The sequence below is a fragment of the Cylas formicarius genome, unplaced genomic scaffold, assembly GCF_029955315.1.
Source record: "Cylas formicarius isolate icCylForm1 unplaced genomic scaffold, icCylForm1.1 PGA_scaffold_3__17_contigs__length_32017465, whole genome shotgun sequence".
NCBI classification, from domain to species: Eukaryota; Metazoa; Arthropoda; class Insecta; order Coleoptera; family Brentidae; genus Cylas; species Cylas formicarius.
This window is the reverse complement of record NW_026844326.1, coordinates 23747678-23773720: the sequence shown is the minus strand read 5'-3', so window position 1 is coordinate 23773720 and position 26043 is coordinate 23747678. Positions and strand designations below refer to the sequence as shown.

The window sequence follows — 26043 nt, the reverse complement described above, 5'->3', positions numbered from 1 at the left end:
TGCCAAAAACTAATGTTGTGAAAATGATACAGATACATAAATTTAAACATTTATGTACATGTTATGCATGTACAATCAGCGTATCAGTAATACTGTTTGTTGAAACCGGTTATATGAATGTACTTTGGGCTCAATAAATCGAAGTTTTGATAAGTCGAATTTATTTTCGGGAAAGTGGTCAAAGTTCTATTATATTAATAAATATTTTTGGCAAAAAATACCTATTTTGACTAGTTCCATTAAAAGAAAGTTGTGTTTTCCTCGTAACAAAAAACGGAATAGATGTGCACAAAAGAAGCTACGCCACGTGATTCTAAAAAAGTTCGTTAGGAATAGACTTTTTAATAAATTAAAAGATAACCGAGATAGGAGAGTATCAAAAAAGCTTAATTTTTGATTTTAATTGAACACCTGAGAACCCAAAAGGGGTATGAAAATTTTGTTGATGACAGCTTCAAGAATGAACGTGATACTATGCATAGAATTATTATATAAACAAGATATTTCCATATAATAACGAAAATTGTTAATATAATTTTATCATTTGGTATAATAATGTATGTTTGTGCCTATCATTTTGTAATAAAAAATAAGCATATTGAAATTCTTTACCTATCGATTGACCAAAATTGAAAAGAGAAAATTTTAAATGTTTCTATTTTTCGTGAAATAAAAAATATTGGTTAATATATCATTTATTAGTGAAGCTAGAGCCTTGCGTTTTCGCAAATCTTTGGTACTTTTCTGTCAAACAAAAGTCATGACTTAATCTTTAAAATACAGGGTGATTTTAGTAGATTTTAATATCTAGGTTCTCGTTTTGGTCAATCTTTTTTAGTAACATGTAGGTCATAAAGCTATGTGAAATCTTACAAATAAAATGTTAATATTAAACTAAGTTGGCTTTATGCAAATTATAAAAGTCTTTGTGTAAGTATTGTCAGGAATAAACAAGGTAACTATTTTACATATTTAATAAATCCTTTTCCCAAGACCTACCGGAAATACCTTCATGAAAATTAAAAAAATTCATACTAAGCGGAATCAAATTGGTCTGTAAGATATGGGGTGTTCCGTTCAAAAAAACCATTAACATTTACATTTAACAACAAACATTAAAAAACTGACCACGCCACTGACTTCTAAAATAAATGAGCAAGACAAAGCCAAGAACCCTCATGGTTAGCAATTATTTTCTATTGAAAAATTTACGTCACTGATGTTATTGTCTTTGAGACTCAATGATTTAAAACGAATTGTTGACATACACACAGGCAACAATACGTTTATGTTCAAAATATTAACTAAAAACGTTACCTCAAATATATTAAATATTTTAAAGGAAATACCGCAGGGTATGATCCTGGACCGACATTCCTTATCTTATGTCTTAACCAATTTCACAATACAGATTATAATTCTCTATTTATATCCTTTGCAGATGATGTTTCGTCTTTAATTTCAGATAACTCTGATACCCTTCTAGAACGTGATTGCAATATATGCATTAAAGAAATTAATGGTTGGTTCTGCGATCGCTCTCTTTACCTAAGCCAATTGAAAACGCTTATGCGTTTTCATTGTGGACAAAAGAGTCTAATTTCCTTCCCTATTAAAAATAGAACACCCATTTCATGCTTCTGGGGTTGCTCAACCCTTACTACAGATATTATTCCTCAAAAATCGTACATAAGGTTTCTTGCTGAAAAACCAACAACTACATGGTAGTCATTTAACAAATATTTTGACGGCACCGTCATTGTTCCTCTATGTGTTCCTCTGTTTGTTTCTTTTTACAAATTGAGATAATTTAACAAAAAATTGTTCTATGCATAATTCAAATTCTAGAAAATGTGGGGCTCGATAACGTCAAAACGTGCAAATCTTTAAGGCTTTGAAAGTTATGTTAAAAACTATTTATTTATAATATTCAATTTTATTTTAGTATTAAGGATTACTTTTCCTATACAACGTATTATTGTCGATGGAAATAAAAGTATTGTATTTTGTAATAAATAATACCAGATACGAGTTGCAGCAGTCTGCAGAAACACATTTTTCTATTAAATAGTTCCAAATATATAAAAGGTGGAGAAGGGGTACAATTTTTTATTGATGAATTACAAAAGAGGCAGGGTTATCATTATTATTGGGTATTTAATAATATTTGCAAGTGCTTTAAATGAACAAATTAAATTGTTTCAAGTTCAACAATTCGGTAAAACCGCAATGCCTTCATTTTACCTCTACGAGTATAACTGCAAATAGAAATTCATTAATATTTTTGGTAGCTTTTAGTAGGGACAATTTCAGGTTAAATTTTGTTATAAACCGAGAACCGACATATTTATTCCGTTGCCGGGTCTCGAAAATTGAAATGGCAACGTCGCGTAGTTGCAACCGAGATGAAGGCAAGATATTCGTATATTACATATGAATATCCCACATGAATAAAATATCAGCCGGCGCCCTTCTGCAAATCCAAATAAATTTCCATCTCCCTAATTTTCCATTCGACTTGTTGTTTCGGCTCTGTCAAATCAGCTCGGACCGAAAAATGGAAATTAAAAAGCCCCGGATCGAGTTCAAGAGACTCGGGAAATCTCCTTAAAACTATTGCTCGCAAATCGTTGTATATACATTTTCGTATACAAAAATTATTACCGTTATCACGTTCTTTTAGACTGGAGTAAGGAATCAGAATTTTCCTTTGGTTAACAAATTATAGACTAATTAACCACCAAAAACATGGAATTTGAAGATAATTCGACAAAGAAGGAATGGTTACATATAAAAAATTGAAAACATCGCTCTATGAAATATGTCTTGCCTACTTGATCTTGAATTATAATATCCCCAAGCGGCGATGACAGTTGCACAGAATTTTATTATTTTGTATAATTTCATTTCTCATAATAAAAAAAAAAGAGTCGGAATGTTCAAGCGATAGAGCAATACACGTTTTATTGTTTTTATAAAATAACCAAATCATTTGACAGACTATGGACCCCTAGTACAGAGCTGAAATGCCTCAAAAAACGTAATAGTTTTCCAGAAATTTATGAAATAAGTTTGATCGTGTCTAGTAAATAAATGTTTTTGAGGTTAAGAGAAGCTAAACGTGAGTCTTAAAAAAAGTAATAGAAAACAAGAACTAACACTGCTAAAATATGCAAATACAAGTAAGGATATAGTTCCTTCTTTAAGAATATTTTTAAAAGGAGATTTTCTAGGCTTTATATTATTAAAACAATATTTAAAATAAAAAGGATTAAAAAGATCATTTTCTGACATTTTCTGACACGCTTGTTAGCTACTTTTAACAGTGCCTGAGAAGTATACCATAGGTACTGCTCCAAACGCCATTACTTTGACTTTTTTAAGGAAAACTTCTGAATGCTGAATTAAAATGAGGTGCATTAAATTTAAGAAAAATTCCAAGTTTAAAATGAAGAATACAAGTATAGGATCATACAGAAACTATCCGAATAAAAGTAGACAACATGAGTTCTGTACTGGAAGACCCAATTTAAAATTGAGTGGCTCAAATATCGATTTTATACTAGACTATGTACAGAACACAAATTTTTAATTTTAATTAAAAATTAAAATTAATTAATTTAGAAGAAATAAAGTGTAGATCGGATACGTGATGGAATTTAATAATGCTCTTGCTTGTCACCGAACCAAGAATTTTCCATATAAAGACAGGCTTAAAAAAATAATTAATATTCCCATTTTAATTATTTATAGATTAATTGGCCTACCTTACTTTAGAAGTTTCTAATAAACTCGGAACTAAACAAGAAAGCAAGTTTTTCCCGATTAGCGATTTTACTTTGTTATGCTTATTGTCCTCGCACTACTAATCTCGAAATTCTTGTCCCACAAATTATCACCTGTTATGTGTAATAATGGTAACTTGTTTTTTGAGGTATTAAAACACATTATTTATTTTAGAATTCTATAACAAATAGATCGTCAGATTAATATTACGAATGACATGTCGTTGTTTTATAGGAAATTTTCTGAAGCAAGCCGACCTGGTTCGTCTGATATAGAAACTGATAAATACAAAAGAATCTTCGATTAACAACAGCTGATGTTCAACCAAAAAGGTTGGTGATTTCAAGAAATGTTGACAAACCAAGGAATAGTAAATGGTGTACCCAATCAAAACATGCAAGCCTAGTATAAATTCCCTTCGTGTATCTTTGGAGAATCGGAATGTGGAACCTCCTGAAAAGATCCACGTGACACGGAAAGAACCCACCAGCACCACTACGCAGAAGTGGGCAACAAACTAAGAAAACGCAGAAATTCTTTGACGAATGCTGATTGTACAAAATAATTAAATGTTTTAAGGTTATAGTTGTTGGAAATTTTTTAAACATTCTGTTGTAAAGTGTCTCATCATTTTGCAATAACCACAATGCTTTTGATAGGCTGGATAATATTTACCCACATGCATGGATGTATTTTTCTTGTATTTTATCGCCAGCTTGACAAACCCCTTTTGTACTGCTGTCGGAAATAAGTCTTTCTTGAAAACTGCGCTCATTGTGAACTTTTCTTTGACCATAAGACCATATTGGTGACAATTAAAGTTAACGTTGCTGTATTTGGTTTTGGTTCGAAATAGTCCTGGAAAGAGTGTTTTAGATTGTTGAGAATGCTCTTTTTGTCAACATCCCAGTTGTCATATATCTCAAAATAATCTAGACCTAGGCTCATCAAAAAGATAGGTATTTTTACATCCAATATCCAATAGTTTGGAGATTATATATTTGATCGATTAGCACGTATTTGACCTGCTGGAACAAGAATTGTTTGATTTCGAAGTGGGAGCTGTTTCGGCTGATTTATATCTTTATTTCAGGTTTCCTGCGGAGGACAAAATGGTCTCTGATATTCTGACACCATATTAATAGGGAGACCGGAAAGTAATATTGTTTTTGCGGATGCGAGTATATGTTAATCACTTATTGTACAGCCGTCCACGTCGTCAAGATACATTTAAAAGTAAGAGAAGTTTATTGACTTGTGATCATTGTAAAAAAAATTACTTTAAACAGTTGTCATAGGAATAGCAAGCGAAATACAGTTAACCAACCTTATTATACCATTCAAGAGCATTTGGTAGAGATGACTTACTGCTAGAAAGGCACGAAAAGGAATGGGTTTTGAATCGCTTGATTACAGGGGACGGGAAATGGGTCTTATATGACAATCCGAAACGCAAAAGGCAATGGCTGTCCCCAAATGAAACACCAAAACCGAATGCGAAACTTGGCCTTCACCCAAGGAAGGCGCGCTTATGTGTTTGGTGGAGTATTCGCGGAATTGTACACTTTGAAGTTCTGGAACCTGGACAAACAGTCGATGCTGGCCTTTATTGACAACAATATGCAGTTTCGCTAAACAGAAAAGGTGGTGTTCTGCACCATGACAATGCCAAACTACATAGCGCAAAGAAGACCGTTGAAAAAATTGACGATCTGAGTTGGGAGCTACTACCTCATCCACCATACTCACCCGAGATTGCTCCATCTGATTATGAATTGTTGAGATCACTGCCAAGCTTCCCCGCTGGAATGAAATTTAACAATGTGAATGATATCAAAAATGCCCTCTCCACTTCAACAATCAATTACTTAATTTTTTTAAATCGGGCATTGAAAATGTTTTAAAAAGATGCAATTATGTTATTGATTAAAAATAAAACTAAACAAAAATATATGTAGTTTAAAATAATGATAAAAAACGACGTTACTTTGCGGTCCCCTATTATAATGTGTGACAAGTTGTTTAATGAGGTATTTGTCAGATCAATATTATGAATGACATGACATGACATGCAACAAAGAGCTTATACTTATGACTGATCACAAGTTTAGTTTTAGCAGTTTCCGAAAGTCTATCGTGGATTTTTAAGTAAAGATAACCGCTCGACCTTTCTCCTTTAAACATGACGTCGTTCGGTGTATGTCGTGTTGCTGACCATCTCGCTGGGGCAAAACGCAACGACGACGTACGTGGTCCGCAAATAGCAGGGGGGATTTCCCACTTCTTCGCGCGGTTAACCGTGAAAAGACTGACGTCACCGCGTCACCCAAACAACACCGTACAACGCGATATTTTCCTTTGGCAGCGCGGAACAGTCGAAGTCGGTTTACTGTAGTGGATATTGCCTTTCGTAAACGTCCGCCTGTGTGGTCATTTGTTATCCGGGACGGCCGTGATTTATTTGTGTTACGTAGGAGAGATTCCGCGTCACGCGGGAATAAAAAGCGGACTAGTTTTAAAGAGGCGAACAGGTATGACGCGGTAACTTGTCCGAGATAGATCTACGGCCATTGTTCGCGGATTTGATTATTAGTTTCGGGTCAAGAGTGTATCGATTCGTCGAGGCAAAAGTCGCAATTATGGAGTAGGTCGATAATGCGCGTTTCTTCACGCTTCCAGGGCCACCTAAGTATTCCCCGTGATTTGCCTTAAAACGCAATGAGTCGTTTTATTATCCGATAGCTATTTTTGAGCGCGAAAACATCCCGAGAATTTTTCCATTTGCTTGGAGTTGCGCGGCGGCGTAATTTCCAGGGTCATTTTTAAATTCGGCCCGAGTTGGTTTAGGCGTTTTCTGGGGTAAAACCCGGCGATACGGAATTTGTGTTATTGTTTTCCTTAGTTACTTTCAGTGGCGTATCAAATCCGTGGATCAAAGCAACTTAAATATTTCAATCCTATCTACCTATGATTTATAGGATCACTTTAACCAAATTATTTCACTGTTCACAACGGAAGTACATCCTACTCATACTCCTAACATAAGAGAAAAACGTAACTTCGATAAATATGCAATAAGGACCTTTAGAGAGGATATCAGTCGGATTCAGTGGTTTGACGACTGCTAAGATTTTAGCGTCGAATGCTTGTTTGACTCCGTTCAACAGAAATTTAGAGCAATTTAGAGCAAATATGTAAAATATCGAAAAAATATTAAAAAGACTGTCTTATTATTCACACTAAAAGTCAAGAACCCAAATTGTTACAGCCACATTTTTCTCAATTTCTTAACAAAACCTGAATTACATTGCTATTAAATATTTAAACAAATTATCTCGACTCCATCCTAGCTTTGCAGAATTTGCAAGAAATTATAAAACTAAATTAAAACTCAAGCAGAGATCTCCAGGTTTGTGAGGCTTGATCTCATAAAAGCTCTGTATGATAGTTTTTCTTTGCTTTGTGTGTATATTTGTTTTTTTTTAACATACTTCAGTTTGCATTGTACATTATAATATAATATCTTTTTTTATTCTTTTTTTATATTTTTGACGAACCCATGATGCATTGTATGATTTAACTGTATGCATTAAATTGAGCGCAGTTGCTAAAAATAAAATCAAATCAATTAAGGTGGGTACTAGGTGGTAATTGCCACCTGATGACGGTTTTCTGTAAATATTTTCGAAACCTGTACTGCACTTGTTACGCTCCGCTGAATGAACTGAATCCTAATCTTGGGTTATATTTAATGGAGCTTCTTGGAAAAAATATAGCATGACAAGTGCTGGTTCTGCTTGGAAAATGAGGTACTCAAAACTGTTGCCGACTCTGTCAGAATGGAAGATTTAAATAAGACATCCTTACACAATAACGGACTTTTTACAAGAGCCAGGGGACTGAATACTTGGCATCATCAGGTCGCTGCGGAAAGCCCAAATATGGGTCACTCGCAATAAATCCTAAATCGTGACTTCTGGCCCTCTGTTCTTGAATGTCGGGGAAGGAAACGTTCACGGGAACGTACCCTAAAAAACTGGTTCATTTTTACTCCCGAGAATATAACAATCGTCTTGAACGCCTAGGAGTGTACACAGTGTTGCCGCTTATGCAAATAAAGGAAAAAGAAGTGACGATTTTTGGTTTCGTCATTCATCAAATAATTAACTGTTGTGGTAACAAACGGTAAGATATGCCTCCAATATTAGCAGAAAAAGAACAAAATACTAAGCAGCTTTCTGTTAAACAGGAGGGAATCCAAGTGTATTTTGTATTTGCAAGGCCTGAATTAAATTTTAGAACAAGGAAAAATAATTTATTTTATGAAGTTATTTTCGCAGAATTTGTTTTTCAGTGTGTAGTTGATAATTGGAATTATTAAATGACTATTTATTTCTTTGTAAACTTGCAAAGATCTGAAGGCCTTGGACGACACACTACTTTAATATGTGTAGAAACTACCTTAAAATCTTAAATAGATGAAGCATATCAAATGGTCCTAAGAATTTCCGGTTTGTTCAGAGAAGAAATTTTCTGGTAGCCTCCTCATGGATAAAACCTTAATGTTACTAGTACCTACGATATAAATGTAATAATAAATATCTAAAGTTAACTGATATTGTATGTTCTGTATGAATATATGGTTGTCTATGCTGAAGGTCGGACAGAGATCGGAACGAAAAAAATGCCTCGGCTACGAATATCAGACACGACGTACAGTCGTTAATACACACCGCAAGGAATAGAGAAACAATGGTTGGAATTGTAATGTACTGAGGATCTTGTCAAGGCAGAAGGTATCATTTCTGCTACTTCTGACAAAAATAAATTAATCAAGCACTGAAGAAACATAGACCATGGAAAATATGTCATTAAAGGACTGTGAATATGGCAAGACAGCACGAATGCTCCCAACGCTGAGTGACGTGTCACAAGACCGTCAGATCTGTCTGTCAAGCTTCAAAGTAACATTTCCCGAAAACATAACTCGTGACTAAAATATCGGAAACGCCTGCAAGGAGTAGAAAAATGTCAATTTCCAAACCAGTTTTTCCACATGGCGGCAAATTCTTCTTAGCACTCCGCACTACGTTAGGGGACATCAGAGGTCCGACTAAAGCTGGCTTCACAGGAGAATTACACCGTATCGATCCGCGAGTGCGGTTTACATATACAAAATAATTGGACAATAAGGCTCCCGGAAAGCTCTTTCGGATAAAGTTACCGTACACGGTCTGGAGTTTTTAAAGTGCCGTCTCTAGCTCAAAGCCCGCCGAGGCAAAATGGAACCACTGTGTGATTCTCGCGTCTCGGGGGCGGGGGCGGCGGCGGCAATTAAGAAAATTTCGCTTTCCACTTCTCCGGGGGCAAATTAAATTATCGCATTTAAGTTCAAAGTGACTATCAATCTTGCCTAATTGCTCGCAGAGTCGCGCTCGCGACACATTCCACAAAAGCGTTTATTGTACGAGTGCCCCGAGCGTTGCCACCGCGACGAGCAGCAAAAAAAAAAACAATTGCCTCGCGGGCGGAAAACTTGCGAACGGGGGTTCATAAGGCGAGGAATTCGCCGTTTGGCGGCGCAACGGAGGCAATTTGACATACGCATCAGAGCCAGATGTTCAATGTGCCTAATTGACATTGGAAATACTAGTATTTTATTTTTATTTATATTTTGAAGAGAGCCACACGAAAAAACAACTTCTGAAATTATTAAAAATCAACCATTTTAATAAAGTTCTAGTCGTTATCATTGTATATTTGATTGATAACAAGAAATAACACTGCACCAAAATTTAGTGATAGTTCCGTAAACGTCATTCGACAAGAGGTAGTCAAAATATCAGCACAAAGCTGGTCTAACTTTGAAAAACTAATAATACAAGAAGAAAATATGTATCGAGCACCGTTAGTGGCGCAGTTGATCATTGAACTAAGTGACAACAGTAGCGATAGTGACGTTTTTTTAGGTGACTGATACTTTATTACTTTCAAAAAATCGATGAAATCGAATTTTTCGAAAGTATACGCGCTTGGCAACGAAACGTACATCTCGGCAACGGTCTTAGGGGACCACCGCCATTGGTACAGAAATGATCAGCGTCGAAAAAAAAACTTTTTTTTCTGTTCTCTGTTCTCCGTCTCTCTGTAGAAATGGCATAAATTGCCTATATCTTTTGAACGGTTTGCAGCACGACCTTCAAATTTGGCTCCTTTTAAGCCGTGCACGAGGTACACAAACCAGTAAAATATGGGTCTGATCAAAACAAGGCGTCCATCTTTTTTTTTTTCGATTTTCATCTGTTTTTTGGACTTCGCTATGAAACACGATAAGTGTCCGAAATTTGAAGTCATCCACTTGAAATTTGACACATATATAGAGTTTAGCTCCGTAACGAAACGTATTGAAACTGGGCGGGCTGGGGAGTCGGGCAGTATTTTTAAAAATTTAAAAACCGCACTTGCAGGGTACTGAGAAAAAAATCATTTCTCCAAGATGGTATATGCGGTCAAAAAAATTATTTAACCAAACGACGCGCAAGATCCGGGCCGAAAACCTTTATTGTTGATGATTTTTTAAAAATGTAGAGGGTGCGTCGGTAATTTGCAAAAAACTGAAAATTGAGCTCCTCTATATTAATAATTGACCATAACTGGAAGGCCGTGATTCCTTTCACATTTCTATATAGCCCGTATAGACAGCTAAAACTTTTGTATTTAAGGTTTTCATATATTGTACAGGATGTTCGGAATATTCTGTGCTATATTCTAAAACGTCATAGGTGTCTCAAATACGTAGTCATCGACTTCAAATTTGGTAAGGGAGTAAAAGTCCGTACGCACATCTAAACAGTATAAATTGAGCATAGTGAAATGTCACCAAATATTTTTTAAAAATATTTGAAAAATTTTCTTTGCTTATTTTGGCTTCCAGAAAAACATGATTTTCTCAAAAACTATTAAACCGATCGGCAAAATTTTAGAACCAGAAAATGTGGGAGATCCGGAGCTATGACTTTTATTTTAGGCATTTTTTTGATTATATCAGGGTTTTTCAATTGTGGATAAAAATCAAAAAGACCGTGAAAGTTGTACTTTTTTGCAATGAATTATTAAGAGCAAATCAAAATTCGTAAAACATATGGCCAATCGGTGCAAGCAGTGTTAGAGGCCGTATCACATACGCTGTTCGAGATATTTGAAAAAATCCATATGAAAATCGCTGATTCTCGCCCCCAATCTAGACGCGATGACGTCGTTTACTATTACCACGTACTGCATGGTTTCAGAAAACAAGTATTTCAAATTTCAAATGCCAGGAAACGTGGGTGATCCTGCGCTATAACCTCTATTTCGAACATTGTTTGAATCATATACAGGATGTGTCGTTTATGGGCAAAAATATCGAGAACGTCCTAAAAATTTCGGTTTTTGTTGGTAAATTATTCGGTATAAATGAAAGACTGCTAAAAATCAGTTAATTTGATTTGAACGGTATCGTAAAACCGTGTCGAGAGAGAGTTTCAGATTTCGTCAATTATACAGGGCGCGCGAGATATTTGCAAAAATATCATTCGACGACGCTATTGTTTGTACAAATTTGAATATTTAACAAAGTTTGCTGAAACTTTGAAGTTCGGCGAGGCTTAAAAGACACTTTATACAGTATCAGTAAGCGTTCGATAAAGCCCAGCACATCAAAAAGTTGTAATAAAAAATATTATGTTTTCGATAGCAGAGTCCTAGAAGAGACCAAAGCAATAGACATAATTAAATAAATAAGATTGAAGTATTTAGGATACATACTGCATAGGCAAAGAGCACCGAAAGTCGAAGCATCTTAAGCATCTTAAAAACTAAAATTAGGTTTCCTTTATCTAGATGAGAACTGTTTAGAACAAGAATCAGATGATTCTGAAATATTTTGAAATCTGCAGTCAAAAAGAAAGTCTAAAATTTCAGAGTCCCTCGTGTTATGATATTAGCATGACTATGGATTATAGAGACTAATAATATAATATAATAAAATAAACACAAGTAAATAGTACAGATTGAATTATTTGAGGCGCACTATCAAATCCTGGGTTTTGAAATCGTTGAACCCTGTTCTGCCTCTCTACGTGCAAACTGTTTAAAATAGCAGTCAACAAGATTCAAATTGGATTGCGTATTGCCAGACTCTAGACTTAAATGTACGTCGGACTTCTAGAATTTACCTGGTTAAGGAAAGGTAAAAGCGGATGGTGCCGCCTATTGTTGACTCTGAATGCATTGACAGATGACGGAATATGGAATATACAGATTTACCAGTTTCTTGGACCATATAACTTGGTTTTCTACCGTCCCCTTCACCTAGACCTGATCATCACATGCAGAAGAAGTGGAATGACAACTTGAAAGCCTTTATATTATTTTGTAATATTGGCACTGCGGAAATATTTTAATTGGATATTACTCTTTATCAAATCACGCTTTTATCAATCACTCTCCAATCCCGCAAGTTTGTAAACTGTTAATAATAAATTTTGGGATCAACATTTTCCGTCGAACTGCCATGAAAACGCGCAACAGAATTATTACCGCTTTAATTATTATTAAACAATTTTGACTTATGTCAAAGGTTCTTCGAAGCACGTCCGGCGGTTATTATTCTTTCATTCAGCAAAATTTCGCTCGAGTTCTTTAAAAAATGCCTCCCTTCAAACTCGAAGCCCTCAAACACAGCCCGCAAGAACTCAGAACGCAAAGACTACTACACACCAAACAGACCTACGGAAAGAACGTGAAGGTAGAGGGTTGGGAGCAGCATGCCGAACGCCAACGTGTTGATCAGGATCCTAATGATCCAGAACATTACAGCTTGCATTTATCTCACTACGCCCGGTTAGGAGATCAAGATGTCGGCCATTTTGAAACCACTACGCGCCAAATGCTCCGAAGCGGATCCCAGGCGCAAGACAAACCGAAAGTGCAGAAAGCGTTGATCAACTTTTTCACTTTTCCCGAGATTCGGATCGAGGAATACCCCCACTGTCGGGATATGATGGTACCGAATGATTACGTATCGACTATGCAGTACGGGTATCAGGCGCCGTACCCCTGCGAAATGGGATTGGTGTCGTTACGGGTTGATGCTGGAATGCACAGACGTATGAGGCCGAGTGAAGAGTGTAAATTTTTAGACGACAACTTAGCGGACTACACTAAAACTTTGCAGAAAGTTAAAGGATCGAGACACAAGGACACCCACGACAGTTGTTTCGGCTTTTGAAAGGGACGAGATTCTTTAAACTATGGTTTGAAAAACTTGTTTCCAATTGCGATAAATAAATTGTTGTATATTAAGTTCTGGCAAAAATTGGGCAAATACTTTCAGTTGTGCCCATTTGCAACGTGACCGTCGAATTACGAAGCTAACTGAAAACATCAGATAAGTAAAAAAGTTACTTATCTAATAAAGATTTCAAAGATTTAAACAAAATGGCGCCACGAGTGACTAAGGAATAAATATTTGCAGAAAATTGTTGCCACCATCGCTGATAATGTAAACGAAAAAAAAAACTCGGTCGTAAATGTTCAAATGAATACGAGCTGTGTCAGTGTAGAAAAAATAGTATATTATGCAACAAGTGCGGTAAACGGCATTTGACTCACGAGTTTTTAATAAACGAGTGAGTTTAAAAGTTTACCAAACGTGTTGCATACTATACTTTTTCTACGACCGTTAGTTTTTGGGTACATTTTCGCAAAACAACACGAATACATTCATTGACATGACCTTCAGAATTGGCAAACATCAAAATTCAAAGCGTGCTAAATATCTCCGAAAACATTCGATTGCTCCCAAATCCGTGCGGTAAAATCCCGGAAATGTCCGAAGTGGCTCGGATTCATGGGAAACGAAACTGACGTGGTAAAGTGACGCTTCCCGCCGCTAGATCGGTGGGTAATTAGGTATTTTACAGACGGGAGTAGAAAAATATCTTTACCTTTTATAGAAAAAAATCTTTTTCAAAAGAAAGTGTTTGAACCAACAGCAAAAATGTTTCATTAATTTTATATTTTTATTATATTTTATTTTATATTAAGTTTATATTTGTTTGCTACAGGCAATTATAGAAGTCTAAATTTGGTTAGATTTGATTTTTTGGAAGCACTGTGAATTGTAATGATCACACTACATGGTAAAGAATGATTTGAACATCGGGGCAATACGAATAGCCTTCATCGGTTTTAAAGTTAGGGAAACTGAGTGTGTAAATAGGTTTAACTCAGAAATAATAACGACTAAATAATGAAAACTGTGACTTGGTGGATAGTTTACCAAAATTTCATCGACTTTTATGCATTTCATTTTGTGAAAATGGTGCTTCACCATTTTTCTTCTTTATTTTCTTTCAGAGGCACTTTAGATTCAATATTCATTTAGCTTGTGCGTGACTGCGAGATTAGAGCTTTATTTTGGTTCGACTCTCTGATCAGACTCCACAGCTTCGATAGTAGATGTAGCTTAGCTGGTAGTGAGAAATTCTACACTTACCAAAGTTAAGGAATTCGTGGGAAAATCTGGGTTTAAGAATAACAGTTAATGTGAGCCAGCTAAAATAACTAACAACGTCCTTAATGACCTATTATTATTATGGGTGCTTAAATTATTAATTACAGCGCCTGAAACTTCTTGTAGTTGTAGTAGATGGTGGACAACTAGATAACTTTTCGTCATATATCGGCTTAATTAACGAGATCGAGTCGGTAAATTATGTACAGAGCCTTTAAGACTAGTGATTTTTTTGTTTACGGGATAATTCACTTTAACGACGTTGAAGAAAATCGGATTATTGCGAAACACTGTTCGGGAATGTCCCGTTACATCAAAAAATAAAGTTCGCCCGCCTTAACGCAATATATTACCCGGGACGGTCTCGCGTTCGAGGCCCGAATCCAGGACCGGCTCTCCCGGAGCGGACACTCCGGGGATACATTCGCTTTTATTTACCTTCGTGCCGGAATCGCGGCCTAATTTGATTTTATGAGAGTTGCGGCCGCGCGCTCCGCCACGCTCAGTTGCTTCGGCGTTTGTTTCCCTGTGTCCCCGCCCGCCGCCCGTAACGGAAATTAAGGGAATTTGTGAGGTTATGAAACCTTCAAAAAAATACCGGCCTTGCATTAAACACCATTAGCGTTGACGCGGGTCCCGAAAGATAAGTTGTTTAAGAGGGTCCAAAAGCAGTAAATTACGCAGTAATCTTGTTACGTATCGTCCCTCGGTGACGGGCCGCCCTTCAAATGGCCAAGGTCACCTTGGAATATCGAAAGAACGCTTCGCAGACATAGAGGGCGTGTTGGTGATAATAATTGATAATCCGAAGTTGCGTTATTCAATGTCAACCCACATGACATACAGAAGCAGTAAAAGTTTTCATTATTCAGTCGTTATTATTTCTGAGTAAAAGTCTATTTACACACTCAGTTTTCCTAAGTTTAAAACCGATGAAGGCTATTAGTATTGCCCCGATGTTCAAATCATTCTTTACCATATAGTGTAATCATTGCAATTCACAGTGTTTCCAAAAAATCAAATCTAACCAAATTTAGATTTCTATAATTGGCTGTAGCAACTAATATAAACTTACTTAATTCAATAATTTTGAATAAAGGAAACATTTTTGCTGTTGGTTCAAACACCTTCTTTTGAAAAAAATATTTTACTCCAAAATATAAAGATGATTTCGTTCTAGTCACACACCTTGTTTTTTCTACACTATGTTGTCAGTGTTAAATTATGATTGAACACGCAATTACTCCTGGGATGAACTTGTCTGGTACACGGATGGGTCCAGAATGGGAGATCTGGCCGGAGCTGGAGCGTACTGTGGGACAACGGGATCAAGCTTGTCGGTCCCTCTGGGTCAGTACTGCACTGTGTTTCAGTGCCTACGCACTCCTTGATAAAGGAGTGCAAAGGGGTATTGAGGAGAGTGGCTGAGGGGAGAAAGGTCACGTCGGGCTGGGTCCCGGCCCACACTGGTGTCCGGGGCAATGAGGCAGCGGACGCCTTAGCCAGAGAGGGCTCCTCGCATAGGCATATAGGGCCAGAGCCCCGCTTCGGGATCGCCCCGTGTGTGAGGCGGGGAGCTCTCGAAGCCTGGACGAGAGACCGGGCCGCGGGGGGCTGGAGAGTTGCTCCGGGAATGAGGCAGGCGAGGCTTGTGATGGATGGGCCCACCCTCCCTCGGACCAGGGAGCTGCTTAGACTGACCAGAAGGGAGTGTAGAGCACTAAGAGGGGCCTACACAGGACATTGCAGGCTTCGGAGGCATCTTTGCTTGCTAGGCATTGGAGACGACCCGGAGTGTAGGTGGTGCATGGAAGGGGAGGAGACTCCGTATCCTCTGCTCACCGAGTGTCCTGCCTTGACATGGGCAAGATTGGAACGGCCCTGATCGATCCGGACTCAATGCACCGTATTGGACTAAAGGAGTTGCTGATCTTCTATACTAGGGGCGGCATTCTGGACGCCCTCTAGAGCGGCCTGGGGGCACAACGGGCTCATCTGGTGGCCTAAGTACTTGGACGCCCGCAAGGACGCCCCCCTTTAATACTAATACCAATACCAACACGCAATTAACTAATCACTACACGTTTATGTGTATCACCGCTCATCCGTGTCGAAATATACAATTATTAAAAATGATTTCAAGGCTCGCGTTATAAATAAACATTTCGTACCCATTTGAACGTTTACGACCGAGTTTTTTTTTTCGTTTGCAACAATTGTCAGCAAATATTTATTCCTTAGTCACTCTTGGCGCCGTTTAGTTTGAATCTTTTACATTTTTATTCGACAAGCAACTTTTATACATATCTGATGTTTTCAGTCACGTTCGTAATTCGACGGTCACGTTGTAAATGGACACAACTGAAAGTATTTTAGAAACTATGCCCTAGTTTTGGCAGAATATAATATACAACAATTGATTTATCGTATTTTATTTGAGATTTGTCCACTTCTAGCAAACAATCGGAAACAAGTGTTTTTAAACCATAGTTTAAAGAATCTAGTCTCTGTCAAAAGCCGAAACAACTGTCATGGGTGTCCTTGTGTCTCGATCAGTTTTAGTGTAGTCCGCTAAGTTGTCGGCTGAAAATTTACATTCTTTACTTTCCTCATACGTTTGTGCGTTCCAGCATCAAACCGTAACGACACCAATCCCATTTCGCAGGGGTACGGCGCTTGATGCGCGTACTGCATAGTCGACACGTAATCATTTGGCACCATCATACCCCGACAATGGAGGTATGATCAACGTTTACTGCACTTTCGGTTTGTCTTGCGCCTGGGATCCGCTTCGGAGCATTTGGTTCGTCGTGGTTTCAAAATAAATAAATGCAAGCTGTAATGTTCTGGATCGTAAGGATCCTGTTCTTGCGAGCTGTGTTTGAGGGCTTCGAGTTTGAAGGGATGCATTTTGTATAGAACTCGAGCTAAATTTTGCTGAATGAAAGAAGAATAACCGCCGGACGTGTTGTTGCGCGTTTTCATGCCCGTTCAACGGAAAGGAAAATGTTGATCCCAAAATTTATTATTAACAATTTACAAATTTTTGCGGGATCAGAGAGTGATTGATAAAAGCGTGATTTGATAAAGAAAAATATCCAATTAAAATATTTCTGCAGTGCCAATATTATAAAATAATATAAAATCTTTCAAGTTGTCATTCCACTTCTGCATTAATTTAGTGTTATCACAAGACTGGAAAACCTGAGAATTCAAAATATCCTTAAAATGTCGTGACTATATCAGGAATTTTTTAAATTTTCTGGAAAATTGTTTGACATTTAAAAATAGGGGAACAGAAGGCAAAATGGTACTCTTAATGTTACGGCCAGGATAAAAAAAGATAAACAACACTTTTTACAAACTGAACTCATATTTGTGTAACATAGTATGTTTTCATACAATATCATGTTAAAAATCTGCTTCAGAAAATATATTTATGCGCAGTAGGTATTGTAGCTGCTTTTCAAAAGACTTTACCACAAGTTCTGCTATTTGAAATTGAGTGACCACCCGCCCTGGGTTCGTTCTGAGTCACCGCTTTACTGCATCAGCAAAATACGTAGACAGTGGTTTCATAAAACCCACATACAGTGGTTGCAAATGGTGGAAATGAAAGAATATGAACACATCCAAAATTAATGATGTCCAGAGTTTTTGTATGACTGCCATATCCGTCAAACAAAAGCAACACTGGATTTTTCAAGGACGCTCTCTCAAGCACTCCGCCTAAGATCCTCTTGAGTTTCGGCTTAAATCTTTTTCTGGGAAATACAAATAAGGGTGGCATGTATGAGCCATCTGCATTAAAGCAAAGTACAGTAGTTACTAATTCGCCCCTCTCTGACGATATTAATAAACCAAATTGCTTTTTACCTTTTGTGCTGATTATTTTTGCCAATGTCTTCGGTACTGTAGTCATGTGCTTCTCGTCTACGTAGATATCTGGTATATTTATACTTATCGATAGCTTCAACTAAAAGTAAAAAAAGAAAACTTGCAGCTGAGGTGGCCTCTGGTTTGCGAAGATTAAGATCTGGATCTCATTTTTCAAAAATTGTATTGTTGTATAACTGAAAGGCAACCTTTTAATGTTGTTTTAGGTACATTATAATTTTCAGAAGCCTTTCTAAGTCTCATGGCCTTAGTTCCAACTTTTATTATTGCTTTTTTTATTGGTTATTCTCACTATTTTTACCTCTCGCTCGTTCTTTTATAGTTGCTGACAATCTGAAAATATTATAGGGTTTATTTAAAAAAAAGTTGTTTAGGAAAAACGGACCAGGAAGGCAAAATGGTCCAAGGTGTCAATTCTAGGCAACGTGCTGATCTAGAGGTTACATAAACATAGAACATCAAAGAAATTAAAGAAATATATTATAGTATATAATATAGAGACTATAATAGTATCTAGGGACCTTATAAAAGTAAAATGTACAGGTATTCAAATATTGTTTCATTTTTCAACTGTCCGAAACTTGTTGCGTGCAGCAAAATTTGATGTTAACAATTTTGTAGAAATGGCCCACATAGTATTGAAATGAACGGAAGTTTTATCCGTTGTCTCCCTATCCCATATATGTTTTCTTTACTTAGTACTGAGTTTATAAAGCTTTATTATTATCTTTTTTAAACTATTGTGTTAGAAGTTGTCCCTGCAAATCGTCATAACATGTGCCATCATTCTCATAGAATAAAATGTGACGTTTTTAGCACGTGTACAATAATTAAAAATTACATATGTCTTTAAAATGTTAATATGGTAAATCAGTGAATATAATATTTACCCCAATGTCGAATATTAGTTTCATATGGCGTCGCTTCCCAAATTTCAAGCGTATATATTTTTTATAGCTACGCCCATGAACGACCACGGTATTGACCCCGCATTGGAAAAAATCCCGGTTTTATTACACTTCAGAGAACGACTATAGACTGGGAATGGTGCGATTCGGGAGTGACTGAGATAAACTAATACTGAATTAGAGATGTTTTATTTACTACGTCATTATTTCTTAGTATCCCGTGAATTTCCTTTAGGGTTTCGCAATGTTATGATACGTTTTGCCAAAGCAGGCTGTAGAATTAAATTTTGATAAAGTGTGTCTCAAAGTATGTCGTTTTGAATTTTGACGCCAATATTCTCGATAAACGATATTGTTAACAGTGAATGAAAGAAAAAAACGTAATGATTTTTAATATCACCGTCTCGTTGTCAGGACAATAGTAAAAAGATATAAAACCTATAATACAAAATATAAAATATATCTCGTTTATTATAGATAAACTGAATAGGAAGCTATAAAAACATTAAGCCAGTATGTATGTGATAATTTAGCTGAACAATTTCGGCATATTGTTGTACATCTTTACCCATATCATCGGATATTCATCCCCATAGAATATATGTGATACCAAATCAAAACAAATATGAGAGCAAAAATTGTTACTCCTTCTTTTTAAGTCCGATATACCTGTATTATATAGTAGTATGTTCTATTAGCACTAATATGACTTTATTATACCTGAATAAAACATAAGCTCATATTTAATCTTAATCGATAATTGCCGTCAAAAGCCAAGAAGGTACTTTGAGACAAAGTATGCCATGATATCAACACCAGACTACAAACTATGACCTTATTTGGGAGCAACTATCCAACTACCGTGTTTCAGAAAAAAATATTAGTTTTGTAATAACAATTGAAAATTTTTATTGCCCATTAGTTGCTTAGTTTAGCATAACTACACGTACTATTCTTTTGCAGAACCTTCGCGGAAGAAGTAATGAACACCGTCTTCGTCATAGTGGTAGCCTTGGTCTACGTAAGCATTGCCGAATGCTTCACGAGTAAGTCGAGTAGTAAAAAAAAATTCGTCATTGTTCATGATTTATAGAAACAAATTTCCTACTTGGAATTTAATCGCCTTTTATGACCTTGCCAAGGTCGAAGTATTGTTATTGTTGTGCATGCAGGATATTAAGTGCGGGATGGATGTAGCCGGAGCATGCGACGGTTTAGAGATTATATTTTTTCACATTGTGTGCCGCATAAAGGAAGAAGAATTGAGAAACAGATATAGAATAAAAATAGATTTTCCGATCTTGATTCTATAATTAAAATCAAATTAATGCTAAAGCTGACGTCAATGTACAAAAACCCGAAACTATTGCAATCAGGTATATGGAAAAATGATACAGAAAGAAATAAATTTAGATACAAATCTGACATCTCACTCAGTTAGTAACTAGTTTATTCCGTTTGATGTCTCTTCCCGTCATAGTTCGTTCTTTTGAAAAAAGAAGGTAGTGCAACATTTAACTAACTTAACAGTTCAAGAGCAACATGTACAGGTTGTTGATTAGATATTAACCACCCCTGCAATTTATTTATTTTTTAGGCTGCATGGAGGATTTTTTTTATTTAATTGTCAAAATGTACAGTGTCTTTATAATAATTTTTAAAAAATCTACAGAGAATCACCTTATATACAGGGTAAGTCAAAAGGATTGATTAACGTGTCACTAACAGAATCTTTGTGTGAAATTATTAGTACTCTCATTAATGTCGTATTTCAGATTCGCGCCCGGTTTCTAAAATACAGGGCGTTGAACATTTCTCTTCATAAATCATGCAGTTTCTCTCATATTTTGCAGAAACTTTTTATGAGTATAATTGTACGTTAGGTTACACTTTTCACGTAAATTTTGATTCTAAAAACAGGGAGGGTACACCCTGTTTTTAGAATCAATCGTCAAATTTTCTCGATTAAAGATTTAATATACATCTTCACTTGGCATAATAGTTTGTGAGGTATTGTCAATCAATTTAAAGGTCAAACTTACCATCACTAAAGTATGAAAAGTTAGGTATTTTAATAATTATTTTACAAATTACGATTCGTCAGTACGTATGCGCCCCGTTTAGTAAGATATATGCGGTAATTTCTAACAGCTAAGCTGAAGGCTTAATAAAAATCAACATACGACACACTTAAAGACAATTTTAAAATAAATTAAAATAAAAATTAAAGCTTAAGGAAAAATAAAAACATGGAAAGTCTCAAAAATAATAACAATAATAATAATATTAATAACAGAAGCATTCATTTTTAAATCATTCATTGTCAATTGTTGATGATAATATAAAATATTTTTAAAAAACGTAATATTACTAGTAGTTATATGCATAGTTAATTAGAAAACAAATTCACTTGACTATGTGGCATTTATTTAAAAATATCTTCCGAAATACGATCGAGAAAAAAAACTAAATCAAATGACCAATTCTTTCAGCATTGAGCGTCGAACAAGTTCGTTTATCTCCATTAGTGAGAAGCGAATTAGCAACACCCTATACCTTTTATTTCACGAAGCAATCTAACAAGTTCTAAAAAGGCAACGACAAATGATAAAAATGGAGTGGAAAAATAAAAAAAAACTCCCGCAAAACGACGCCGCGCAAACGATGTCTGATTTTAATTAGCAAACCGCCATCTATATAGGCGGTTTGTAAACAAACCGGCCGTCGAAGCAAATTATAAATAGCGACAAAACCGAAATTACAAATTGTAGAATGACGGATAATAAACGTTAATAGTGCGAAATCGTTTTTAATTGGAACTCTAGTTGGGGGTCGGTGAGGCAACCAAATTAACGTCGCGATTCGGCTCACCGGTCGTGTTTGACGGCTAACGTTAAATAATTAACACACACCGACGTTTCTAGAATACGGTAGAACGTGCAAGGACATTGGCTGCCCCAGTAACCAGCAATGCGTTATGGAAACCGACCCTTGCTCATATTACCAGAGGGAAAATGAATGCGGATCGTACGTATTTCCTTGAACCACTATAAGAAGAGTCACTCTGCGTTGACGCTAGGAATATCCATACATCTCTCTCCCCCCTCGTCGATGCTGAGCGACTATTCTTATCTTGTTCGTTTTCGAAGATTGAAACTAAAAGAACTTCGAACTTCAATTGTCTTAATCGCGCAGCATTTCGGATAGCTTAATTCATTTCTCTGTATCAAAATGAGCATCGAGAAAGAGAGAAACTCTAGTCTCGTTTCTGGAAGTCCTTGTGAGTAAAACAAATCGATCAATGAGGTCAACGGATCTTGGAGAGTTACAAAACATTGTGTAAACTACCAATGACACTATGCAGGTGCTGAATTGCTCCAAATGGTTATGCTGAGAAATCTCAGACTAAAAGCGAAGAAATATGTCATTAAAATAGTGTTCAAGTCAAGAAGGGCTTCAATAAGTATCTTGTGAATACGGCTAGTCGTATATTGGAGACCCCAAACATCTTCTAAATGTACGACTCAAAAAATACAACACCAGCAACCTAACATAAAATGGCCAGAAGTGACTGTTATAGAAGCAGCTGCGTTCGTAACCAAAGCGTTGAAAACTCACGATTTGGCAACCAACCACCAAGAAAGCTCACCGTTCTTAACTTGAACTGATAAATCTGTCCGAGATGTTGCGTAATTAAATCAAATAAAGACAGTGGAAGTTTTTTCGGTTGTTATAAATATTATTCGGCTATAGGTACCCCACGTGCAAGCGGATGAGCGGCAACACTGCGAGGACGTGTTCAAATTTCGTGTGTCCGCCCAGTCAGACGTGCAAAATGGACGGCGACACTCCCAAATGCGTCGGCGACCATTCCAAAAGTAAACGACCCTCAATTTTGCTTAACTTTTGAACCAACCCCGTAACTGCTGTCAGGTTTTGTGAGGTACGATACCCAAAACGCCAACGCCCCGTTGGATTCGTCGTCGGGGACGGGAGATCACGCCCCCAGCGCGCCATCAGGCGGAGGCAACCTCTATCCCGCCATACCAAAAGGAGAGACGACTCCAAGACCCAACGTGCACAGACCTGTCAGCGGAGGAGGTTATCAAGGAGGTCAGATTGGGTCAGGGTATCCTGGATATGGTGGGCAGGCAGCAGGGGGATACCCGCAACAGGGAGGCTACCCCCAAGGTGGGTATCCGCAAGGTGGTTACAACGGTTATCCTCAAGGAGGTTATCAGGGATACCCGCAAGGTAATATATCATCGTCGAGGTGTCACGTGGAAAGGAAAGCGTCGTGTTTTAGGTGGATATCAGCAACAATATCCCGGATACAACGGGGGATACCAGCAACAGGGAGCTTATAACCCGTACTACAACCAGGCGAGGCCTCAAAACTCCGGATCGCCTTCCATAACCGACAAGATCACACAGTCGCTGAAGACTATAGGTACTGATTTGTTGAAAAACTATTTGACCAAAGCAATCACGGGCAGACACTAATATTTGTAGTTTTGATCGACGAGAGTCACTTGCCATTCCAAAAACGAATAATACTCATTTTCTTTGCAGCTTTAATCTATGCCCAGTTGTACTACTTTCTAAGGTAGACCCACAGGGAGTGTAAGAGAAATTAGTAGTTGTAAGTGCTTCCGATCAGTTTGTACATATTTCTTTCAAGTCACCGTCGCTAATCCCACCGAACGTTGACAGCAGGAGGGCCAGTTCCTCGGCACTCGGTGACCACAAGCTGTAGTATACATCGCGCACGAGTGGCCCTTTTCCCCTGTTAACGTTAGGTGCTTATACTTCTAAAAAATCGCCGCTTCAAAATTTGGTGTTGGCATTTCGTCGCTACTAATTTTTTTTTACAACTCGCCCATTCCATCGCTGTAGATTAGCATAGTTCATGCTTTTTTTTAGTTTTCGGTAAAATTAAAAGGTTGTGACGTCGTAAATCGCGAACAGAATGTTACCATTTTATTGTTAACCCTAGCCGAAGTGTTGTAAGTTGTATAGTTTAATAAAATTATTTTTTACTCCAAAGCTAGGTATTTTTATTTTTACGGGGTCAAAAATATTACGTATTCATGAAGCACAAGTACCCCGGGTGTAGCAAACTCATCCGGCTTTCAAAACTAAACCCCCTCGTGAATAATTAAAAATTTTAATTGCTCCTCGGCAGAAAAATTTAAGTAGTTATCGAAAAATGTTTAGCATTCTGCAAGGGCACAAGCTTGGCGTTTTTTCGAAAGGCCAGTTAATTACCGTGGAGTGCTTAGATGTAGACTCTCTTAAGGTACTTCTCTATAAAAATTTCGACGCAAGGTATCATTCTAGGCAAGTACATTTTGCATCTAAAGCTATGAAATTGCAAAGTATAACAACTTTGGATTAACAGAGAAGCAAAATTATCCACAAGTACCGAGTATAATTTCCTAATGCATAAATAAAATTTACCGCACGTTACAGGGCCGTACATAGAAACGGCAATTTTTTTTTACATATGTCTTGTCTGTTTTGGTGAAGAACCAGGAAACTGTCAACTTGAATTATTTATTTTCTTAATGATGATGATCTGTTTATATATGATCTAGTTTCAATTAATATCAACCTAAACTACGAGTATAAACACATGTAGCAATTCTTCAACAAACAACTTTTCAACAAATATTAAAATCATACTTACGCTATAACTGAATATTAGACAGAGAGAGATATATTAAGTAGGAATTGTAAATGAAGGAATATTTTATTATATCAGTAGGTTTACCTGAAGTGATATTGTGCTCGTTGATAGGTATTTTTGCAAATAGCCACCACAGTTAGTTTTCTGTAGCGTGTTGCTGCAGCGTTGAATCTGAAGATTGCGACAAACATCTACAGGAGCAGCTAATAACTTCTAAAATCTCTTTCATAAAAGCGAAGAGAATAACCAATACTTTTAATATTACTGCCATGTTTATCTAAATATGTGGGATTAAATGAGATTAGTATGAAAGAGGGCACTTGTTGGGTAGGAAAGGAATACTCAGAATTCTGATTACTATTGATGATATTAGAGACTTTGATTTAACTTCTAAGTCAGATTAAATACCAAATTACTGTGGCTTGATAGTAATGTAACTGTAAATTGTGTGATCAATTAAAAACCCTTGACCAATAAATAACAAGCTGCATTTTTTTCATCTTGCTTTCTTCAAAATAAGTCATTTTTATGTCATGAATTAATATTCCTTGATAAATAAATAAATAAATAAATAATGTTTTTTAGTTCATTACCTTGCTACGCTAGCATTAATTAAAATTATCAGATTTCTGGATAAATCTAAAAAAAACAATAAAAAAAAGATGCGATGACTAGGATTTTCATAACTATTGTAATATAAGTAAGATGCTCATATTTCCGCCACAACTTGGCAACAGGGCCTATATTCCGATTGATGACGTGCAACGGATTTTGTTTTGAATGAATTATATCTTAAAATTTATTAAAATAAATAGTTAAATCGATAAACTTTGTGCATACGAAAAGGTCAAAAATCCCCTTTATTTGTGTAATGGTTTGTATAATTTATACGCTACACCCGTTAATAAAATGTTATCGTTATCGGGAATTTTACACGAACGCCGAACCAAAGACAAAATGAGCGGGAAGCGAGGCCGACAAAAAAAATCTGGCGTTGCAGCAGCGTTTCCGCCATTGTTTTCTGTTTTACTTTGTGTACCTGCGCTTCTCTATTTGCGTCGTTTCGTTTGAATCGTTCCCATCAAATTGATTAATGGCTCCGCGCCGGTAATCAAAATTTAAACGGTTTTATTTAACTTTATCCGCTAAATGGGACATTTTTCTCTCTCGTCCCACTCTCTATCGGCATAATTAGGGAAACCCAT

The 26043-nt window shown here is 36.6% G+C and overlaps 2 protein-coding genes across 3 annotated transcripts; both read left to right on the top strand.

The window, feature by feature from the left end:
- Positions 1 to 6030: 6030 nt before the first annotated feature.
- On the top strand, positions 6031 to 24195 carry LOC132699760 (FHA domain-containing protein FhaA). 2 transcript variants are annotated; one of them, XM_060666643.1, is made up of 7 exons: positions 6031 to 6317; positions 20113 to 20195; positions 22074 to 22176; positions 22903 to 23027; positions 23083 to 23403; positions 23456 to 23599; positions 23722 to 24195. In XM_060666643.1, exons 2-7 carry the CDS (start codon positions 20132 to 20134, stop codon positions 23757 to 23759), a joined length of 795 nt encoding a protein of 264 aa, XP_060522626.1. In that variant the 5' UTR covers positions 6031 to 6317; positions 20113 to 20131; the 3' UTR covers positions 23760 to 24195. The 2 variants fall into 2 exon arrangements, with proteins under 2 accessions (XP_060522626.1, XP_060522625.1); XM_060666642.1 differs by having other exon boundaries at positions 23456 to 24195.
- Positions 12360 to 13102, top strand: LOC132699897 (uncharacterized). Its single transcript, XM_060666873.1, has one exon. The coding sequence runs from the start codon at positions 12476 to 12478 to the stop codon at positions 13055 to 13057; it is 582 nt and encodes a 193-aa protein (XP_060522856.1). The 5' UTR covers positions 12360 to 12475; the 3' UTR covers positions 13058 to 13102.
- Positions 24196 to 26043: the final 1848 nt, after the last annotated feature.

Excerpts from the sequence above, each read along its gene's own strand:
- LOC132699897 (XM_060666873.1), top strand. The coding sequence starts at position 12,476 with ATGCCTCCCTTCAAACTCGAAGCCCTCAAACACAGCCCGCAAGAACTC.
- LOC132699760 (XM_060666642.1), top strand. The coding sequence starts at position 20,132 with ATGAACACCGTCTTCGTCATAGTGGTAGCCTTGGTCTACGTAAGCATT. Across the intron at positions 23,028-23,082 it reads CGTCGGCGACCATTCCAAAA|GTTTTGTGAGGTACGATACC; the intron begins GTAAACGACCCT and ends AACTGCTGTCAG. Across the intron at positions 23,404-23,455 it reads TTATCAGGGATACCCGCAAG|GTGGATATCAGCAACAATAT; the intron begins GTAATATATCAT and ends GTCGTGTTTTAG.